Here is an 8799-nt window from a genome sequence, read left to right as displayed (position 1 = left end):
ACACGTCAGCGTCACGGGACAGCCACCGTTCTTTCAACACAAACAGCTTTCACTGTCCTCACTGCAAACCTTCAGAGAGTGCATCAATGCCTGCCTTTGTGTTCACAGAAACCTTGGTAAATGAATAGCAAATAACCCAATTCACTGTTTCCTTTTCAGATTGTTCCTGACTTGGGAACAGGACTCCATAAGCACTGGCCAAGGATTACATGACACAAAGGTCAGGGTGACATGTTCCCAACACACTGTGCATCCTCAAGCATCAAATATTTGTTACTTCAGAATTTCCACCTGTCCTCCATGAAGCCTTTCCTGTGGACACCCCACAAATTGCCCTCAGCTGAGAGATGTGTCCTTCAATTGGGACTAAGACTTAGGAAATTTTTACTGCCTCCAGCTGAGCTATGGCTCAGGCTGCTCTTGGGAGCAGCTGGGGCTTGTCATTCCCTCTCTTTGCATGTTAATAAAATCTTAAAATCTTTCAGTCTTAAGGCTCCCTGAATTCCCAGTCCATTCGCAGCACTCTGTACATTAGAGACCATCACAGATGTGTGCCAGTGAACATGAGAAGCAAGGAAAATTGTCACTGAAGGTAAAATGTAAGTAAGTAAGGTGTTCCATCCCCACATTTAAAAGGTGTCAGGCTCCCCATTTGGTTCTGTATTGTTGGTGGCTGAAAAATAAGTGTTTGACTGTCACAAAGAGATCTGCAATTGCTTATGTGTATATGGCTTTGACTCTTCAGGAAAAAAATCTATATATGGAACAAAAGCCCTTGAGGAAAAATCTGTACTAGATTTTTTTTAGAAGGAAAGTCATGTTAGTCTTGCGTTAGAGAAGAAAGATGAGAGTTTAGTTTTAAAAAACTAAATGTTAAACTAGTATTATAATAACAGCAGAAAGATAATGATCTCACAGTTCTGTTTCTTCTTTTCTACTTTTACCATTATCCTTTGAACTGAAGCTCTGGAAATATGCACAGTGGGGAAAAGTAGCTCCAGTATTCAGACCATTTCATTCTTGCTCTTGATTTTTCAAAAATAATTTGTTATTTCACTTTTAATTTCAGAAATGGAAATTTTGAGCTGCAAAACGCTGCCACAGCCAAGAGGTCAACATGTTTATGTAGCTACCTGAGCAGTGCTGTGCCATTTGCAAAAATGTAACTTTCCTGCAAAAAAAATCTCTTGCTCTCACAAAATTCCTAATGATCCCTCTGCCTCCCCAGTTTTTCAGAAGTTCATCATCAGAATAAGTATATCTGGTACCTCTGTCTGAAGAGGTTCTTCCTATTTGGCATCCCAGAATATTTTGTTTTCCTCTAGTCAGGCAGAGAATTAATTTGTGTATCCTCCTTGTGGTATGTTAACCATGTACTTAGCTAGTAGTTGTTGCCAAAGATGTGCACGAATCTCCAAAGGGATTTTTTTTCCAAAGCTAAGAAATTAAAACCAATAGCCTAGCAGCCAGATTGGAGAATGAGAGGAAGGAAATTGCCAGGCTGTAATAGAACTCACAGGACACTAAATACATAGAATGTATAAAAATAAAAGTTAAAAATATTTCAGTGCATGATGATTATGAATCTCTCCCAGTGGGAGAGGTGAGGAAGTTGAGTTTTACCCTGAGGAATCTGGGATGTGCTCATGGTGGTAAAAGGCATTACATTAAAAGGCATCTTTGGGAGTGTCAGCAAAGCACAACAATTGAGGGAACACACTGGGAGGAGGAGATGTACTCTGTAACTCAGCTGCTCTTCCCAAATTCACAATGCTTGAAGCAGAAACATTTCATCTCCTGAGACTGCAACTCATCTGTATTAATAGCAAAGCACGTCTGATTCTTACATGATACAGATACTGTCAGTTTTCAATTAAAACTTTGCAGTAAGTGATGATGCTTTACTTGTGCAGGGATACAATCCAGATAAAGGGGAAGCAAATTTTCCCCTCTGCATGAACAATAAATGCCCTGCTTGGCCACTTCCCTTAATCCCAGCCCTGAAATTACTCACTTGTGAAAGCATTTTAATTGTGTTTAACCATGTCAGCTTTACCACGTGGAGACATTGGCTGTAACACCAGTAAGCAGTGAGGATCATGACACTGGTTTCCATTGTCCTCCAGATAGCTGGGAAATAAACCCTGTGGCTGAAATAGCCCCTGAAATAACTGCAGCTATTAGAGCCATTACCTACCCAAATTCAGGTGCTTTTGGAGTGAGGGAAGGTCAGGTGGGCCAAGCAATTAAATTGGAATGGCAGCTTTGGTGCCCATGGAATACTGCTGGCTCCCTCACTGCTCCTGTGCCTAGACTGGTGTTCAGGATGGGAATTTGTGTGCCAAACAAAAACGAATTTTTAGGCTACTAACTTTATTCCTATGGTAAGTGTCCATTTATGTGTTATGGTTGTTGTAGGAATGCTGAACAGCTGGAATAGGTGATAAAATGAGTTCCCTTCTAAAAACCAAGAGGTCTTAAAATTATTTCAGATCCATGAGAACTGTGAGTGCATAGATCTCAACAAAATCTGGGGTTTTCTTGCTAGTTGTTAATTATTTTTTTTTCCCAGCCACCTGCACCTGGAGAGTATTGACTAATTTTTATACAATCTTTAAAAATGAACTGAGCTGGTAAAGCTCTTGATTTGCTATTAAATCTCTGATTAAAAAAAAAAAAAAAAGAATCTCCTAACAGTAAAGGATTCATGCTTCAGTTCTTTTCTTCTCCTTAGTTACTCAGGAGGACTTTTTCTCTCTATCTTTTCCATTTGGCTCCTGGCAGGGAATCTCTGAAGATTCCCACACCACTGGAAACAATATTTTATGTACTAAAGTTGAAAGAGGATAACATGTTCTGCCAAATAACTAGTACAAACTTCTGACCTTTGGAAGAATAATAGACCTGATATTTGGAAATCATACATTTACAACAGAAGTTCAAAGAAAAAAAAAAAAAGAAAATGAGTTTTGATAGACTTCATGAGACTGAAACCTGTGTCTTTTCTGTCAGTTTTGGGAGCATTTCATATTCTCTCTGTTGTGCATGAGGTGTAATGACTGTGATTTTAAGAGGAGCTTTTCTTTAGATCCTTGTGTCCATCCCATGGTTATTGTGCCTGCAGTGATACCAGGCACAGCATCAGAACAGTTTGCACTGGAGGAAACGTCGTAGTTCCTGAGATTTTTTTTTTTTTTGAAGAAGAAAACAGTAGAAATATTATAAAACAACGTGGAAGGGACAATCAAGTCCTTGAGCACAACAAAGGGAATTGTGCCATAAAGGGCAAGTGGTGAAGAAACGGGAAGGGGCAGCTGGAGAAAGGGCAGGAACAAAAACACTTGGTTTACTAGGCAGGAAAGAGGAAAAAGCAAAAGGGCAAACACAAGTTGTATGCCTGCAAAGCTTTGATCTCATAAATTTACAGAATCGGACTTGTAATAGGAAGGAAAATCTTGCGATGTGTGTTTGGCATGTGGCTGCTTCCTGTTGTCCCCGAGCGGCCATCAGGGCCAGCAGTGCAGGGCTTGGAAGGAGTCTGTAAATCCCACAGGACCCCGAGCTGTGGCAGCGCTTTCCTTACTAAAGTATTCCTTATTTGTATTTAATGCCGAGCTGTGCCGGCGAGGCCGGGCGGGGCAGCGGGACCGAGCCCGGCCGGGCTCTGCGATCCTCTCTGGGCACCGCCAGGATGGGGCCGGTCCTGCAGGAGCGATCCAAGGCAAAGGCTCGGAGCAGCTCAGGAGCCACGGAGAGGAATCAACACTCGATGAACTGCAGCGGGAGGGAAAGGGGGAACGCACGCAAGCTCGGCAGGAGCGCTGCCATGACACCATGCCCGGTGTGACGCCTGCTCACGGGCACTGTGCTCCCAAGCGCTGCAGAAAACGCTTTCTTGCGGCTGTAATTGCTGCAGAACGCGCCTCACGCCGGGTGCCCAGGCAGCACAAAGCGACTTTCACCAGCGCCCGGCGGCCTCCTGAGGGCCCGGCACGGCCCCAACGCGCATGCGTCCGGCCCCGCCCAACCCTCGCGAGCCTTCCTCCGTGCCGCCCGCCGGCCCCGCCCCCTGCGAACGCCGCCTCGCGTGGGGGCGGAGCTCATGACAGCCCCGCCTACTCCCCCTCCGCCCCGCCCCTCGCTCTTCTTGCTGATTCTCTGGGTTAAAGCGCCCGCTCTCGCGCTTTTCTATACCGGGGAATGCGCGGCGAGTGACCGGGGCGGGGGGTCCGGGCGGGGGCGGCGACTCCCGGCGTGTTCAGGAGAGACGCGGGCTCGTACCCGGCGGCGGGGTTTCTCTCCGGCCCCTCTGGCGCCGCGCCGCGGAACAACTCGCCCGTCCGCATCGCTTTGTGCGGGCGCGGAGGGCGGAGCCGCGGGGGCCGAGCGCGCGGGGAGTCCCGCTCGGGCCGGTAACTTCGCGCACGGAGCGCTCGCGCCGCGATGGGGAGCGGCGCCGGCCGCCCCGGGACCGCGCCGGGAGCCGCCGCCGCCCGCCCCGAGCGCCGCCGCCGCCGCTGAGCCCCCGGCGTCCCGAGCGCCGCCCGCCTGGTGAGCAGCCAGCCCGGCGGCGGGCACCGCGCCCGGCCCCGCTCCCGCCCCGGCCTCCCCCGGTCCGGGCCCCGGCGCGGGGAACGTTTCGGGGCGCGTCCCCCGCGGGCCCGGAGCGCGGCGGAGCCCGGGCAGGAGCCCCGGCGGGCCGCGGCGCTGTGATCGCGGCAGCGCCCCGCCAGCCGCTCCCCAGGCGCCGCGGGGCGGGGGGCGCCGCGCCGGAGGATGAGCGCCCCGGTGGAGCCCAGGATCAAACAGGCGCTGCGGAAAAAGCCCGCCGAGCGGACTCCGGAGGTAAGGCGGCTCCGGCTCCTTCCCAGCGGCTCCTTTTATTTACTTTCTCACTTTTCCTTTGCGTAAATCCGTGTTCCGACAGCGCGGGATCCGCGGTGCGCGCACAGACCGGGCTGGCGCACAAACTTCTGTCTGGAGCTCGGATATTTATTTCTTTCTCTCCGAAGTTGGCCCTCTCGGGACCAGCAGAGGTTTAAACGCCCGGTACAGGCTGGGTACAGGCACAAGGCGCTTCATGAAGTGCTTCGGGGCAGCTGTAGGAAGAAGAATAACAAGAAGTAGATCTCCGAAAAGTAAAATGATGCATATTTCAGTGATGCAAAACTTATGGGAAAAGTTAGAGAGCTGAAAGGCTTTGCTTACCTGTACAGTGATGCAGATTTAAACAAAACCAAACTAATTATGCTGCCCAGGCTTCATAAAGATGTTTCTGCAGTGAGTGGGAGTGTAGAAATGTGTGAGGCTGGTAAGCTACAATAAAACGCGTTTTCCAATTAACTGCCTTCTCTGTCCCTTCCCCACAAGCTACTCTGTAATCAGCCGTGTATTTTTGGGAATGGTAATGCCATGGAGCATTAACTTAATAATGAAATGGGTTTGATATCATTTGCATTTGTTGAAGGTCTGATTGGAGTTTGTTTGCTTACTTACCCTTTGCCTTCCTTCATTTCCCTTGCTGTGATTTTTTTTTTCCCATGTGCTCGAGAATTAGTACTATGAACTGATACACTCTTGAGTTTTTCCCTTGGAGACTGGGAAACATCTGTTCTCCCTTGGTACTTCATGGAGAGCAGAATGTCCTGCCTGGTCTTCCTTATAAGTTAATTATGGGAGGGCTACTTAGAGAGCTGCTCAGAGGCTGCTCTGGGGTTCATCCTAGCAGGACAGAGTCCCTACTTCCCTTTCAGCTCAGCCCAGTGAGTGAAATACAGATGTTCAGTCCCTATGGTTGCTTGCTTTGGGATATCCGGCACATTCCTCCTGTGTCTCTAAATCAGTGATGAGGCAGCCTCAGTGTCCATTCTTTTTCCCTTACTTTTAGCGCTCCCCTCTTGCTTCAGAGCTTTCTTTCTCTTCAGCTGGAGCCTTCAGTTAGCAAAATTCCTTTGCTAGTGTGGCTTGCAGTGTTGGGCAACTGGGTTCATCACAGAAGTGTCATTGAGGAGTTGGCATTCCGTGCTGGCTCGTCATGGCTTGGACTGTGGGGAACAGGTAATCTGTCTTGGCTCAGAACCCCTGCTCACCACTGCTCTGTTTGCTGTACCAACCTCTGTGCCTGTGTAGGGCTTTTTGTTCTTTTTTTTTTTGGGCATCCCCAGTTTTCCCCCCAGCAGCCGTCATGGGATTCCTTATAGTTGTCACCTTGTTTTGGCTAAAATGGCCTTAAAATAATTATTTTGCTTAACCTTGTAGTGTTAAACTGTCAGATATCACAGTGACTGACTGCTTGTGGGTTTGTGTGCATTTGTGTAAATTTCCATTGAGAGTGACATGAGCGTTGTGTGCAGGTTTGAATTTGCCAAGGTATCTTAATTGTGGGAAAAAATCTAATCTTTGCTATCTAAGTAATAATACTTCTAAAATGATTTTTAAAATCTAAATTCCCTTGTTAATTTGACCCTGTTTTGGCAGGCTAATTTTAGAGACACTGCACAGTGAGACTACTTGTGATTAAAGTTAAACATGTACTTAAAACTTGGCAGGATTGGGTCCTCAGTTCTTGCTCCCTGTTGCTGAGTAGATAATTACAATTAAATCACTTTGTTTTTTCTCAGGATACTTTTGTTTACATACATTTAGAAAGAGAAACTTTTCCCTGATTTGATAGCAGGGGGTGCCCAGTCTGGAGCTGTGTTACCTGCTCAGGTACAAAGCTTGGAATCCCGTCATAGTGGCACTGACAGATTTTCCCAACATCTGCTCTGGGATGTGAGGACAGAGAGGGTGGGGAGTGAACTGGAGAAAACAATTACAATGTTGTTTATTCATTTATTTATTTATCTCAACATCCTGACTTGCCCTCTTTCCTCTGTAGGCTGCAGGACTTGGGGCAGGGAGCTGAAACCTGTTTAGCGCAGCCATTAGGATCAGACCCAAATTTCGGGTGTCCCTGCACGGGGTGAACAATCTGGTGACTCCTGCCTTGAAGTATCCAGCTGTGCACAGACTAACGTGTGTGTGGCTTCATTTCTGCCTCCTACTCTGGTGGGAAGGTATCATCAGTTCCTCCCACACGGAATCAGCTCTTTGGGGCTGCTCGTGCCCCTTGGCTGCGTTTTTGTGCAGGACCCCCCTCAAATTCCCCGAGCCACCCTTGGTATTTTATGACAAACCAAAGCTGCTCAACCACTAGAGTTTTAATTGCTTTCAGCCCCTTTCTGCCCCCATCTCTGTTTCTGATCCTGCAGTTTATATGAGCAGTTTACCTGGGTATTTATTACAAATTACAGGGTTGGGGCTGTGCTGATCAGTAGCATGGCCTGGTGCTTCATTCCTGTCATCTGTGCAGCCTCTGGAAAAATACAGATAAACACTCCACATGCCAGATTTTCCTTACAAGTACAATTGTAAGGAAATAGTACAATTATCCATCTGATTTTGATTGTAGGTTTTTTCCTTGAGAAAGCATTTTAATTTCTAAGAATTGCAAAACTAAGCAGGGAGATGTTAAAAAAATTCTATAATTTACTAATTTTGAAATTTACCTCACTGTCTTCTTGCTCAAGTAAATGTTTTAGTTCCTGATACTACAAATATTTTTGTTTGGAAAAATCTGTGTTAGGGCAAGTTTTCAGTGTTGTGGTAACATTCCAATGTTTGCTAATTGTTAAAGTGTATAAATTATGCATATTAGGCATGTACACACTTGATTTTTTTTTAGTTGTTGGTGCTCAGATACTTCATGCATCTTCATGAAGATGAACATGTAATCTTCTGTTTATTTTGCCAGGGGGAATTATTTTGATGAATTTGTAGGGACTGTAGCAAAAATTTAATGATGCATACATTTTTATGTAATTCTATGTAGGCATACATATTTTATGTATGTTTTTTAAGTAACACAATGTTGTGTTACTCTGTTTAGAATCTATTTTTGGAACTATTGAAGGCTGGCAAATATTTTGCTCCCTTTCCTCTCTTTTGGTGCATCATTGGAGGTGCATATTGTTTATATGTGATGGAAGTGACTTCTCTTGTGGACAGAGCTCCGGAATGTTTCCTGGTGGACTGATGCCTGTGTGTGCAGCAGGTGCTGCTCTGGGATTTGAGTGAGTCCCATTTAGTCAGATGTCTGCTTTGCTGGGTCCCTGTGCCCCTGTGCTGACACTGGAAATAAATCTGTGTACCTGTCTCTCAGGTATGGCCTGAAAGTGCACAGTTTGTGAGTAATCCCTCAGATATTAGTTTTGATAGTAGATTATCCTAACAAATCATCCCTTCTGTCTTGTCAGAGGGAGGAAACTCTGGCAGTAGTTGGATACTTAAAAAAAATCATCATACCTCTACTTAAACAATAGGATTTTTTACACGTGTTTAATATTTTAATATATGCATTTTCCTCCCAAGGTTATGCAAATGCCTATGTGATGGTAAATCTGTGAGTGTTTATACATGCAGATCCTCCAGTTTTTGCTTGGGAATATGGGATTTACTGTGCAGTGTTTCTTGTCACAGGTGGGGATATTAAATTGGTAATTTGGGAACATTTTAATAGGAGAAAATCTTTAGTTCAAAGCAGTAGAAGGGAAGGATGAATGCTTATGCCACCATGTGTGTGCTCTCATTAAATATTTAATTTTTTTTGAGGCCCAGAATTCCCTTATCAGATCCATACAAAGGCTCTGATGTTGGTCTTTAGGGGAGTTGTTCATGCTGCCACAGATAAGGAGTCAGTGGTTGATAGGGCCAAACAGCAAATGATTGTGCTCCTTTGTCTTTGCCTTTCCTTCTCCT

The 8799-nt window shown here is 46.1% G+C and overlaps 1 protein-coding gene across 6 annotated transcripts in view; it reads left to right on the top strand.

The window, feature by feature from the left end:
* The first annotated feature begins 4775 nt into the window (after positions 1-4775).
* The window catches only part of RAPGEF6 (Rap guanine nucleotide exchange factor 6), a 122575-nt gene continuing 118551 nt past the window's right edge, over positions 4776-8799 (top strand). For all 6 annotated transcript variants that reach the window (XM_058034974.1, XM_058034971.1, XM_058034976.1 and 3 more), the window contains exon 1: positions 4776-4845. In XM_058034974.1, coding sequence (XP_057890957.1) covers positions 4777-4845 — 69 coding nt within the window. In that variant the 5' untranslated portion in view covers position 4776. The remainder of the gene's footprint in view (positions 4846-8799) is intronic.

The sequence above is a fragment of the Melospiza georgiana genome, chromosome 15 (assembly GCF_028018845.1).
Source record: "Melospiza georgiana isolate bMelGeo1 chromosome 15, bMelGeo1.pri, whole genome shotgun sequence".
NCBI classification, from domain to species: Eukaryota; Metazoa; Chordata; class Aves; order Passeriformes; family Passerellidae; genus Melospiza; species Melospiza georgiana.
The sequence above is the reverse complement of the archived record's forward strand: the minus strand, read 5'-3'. Positions and strand labels throughout refer to the sequence as shown.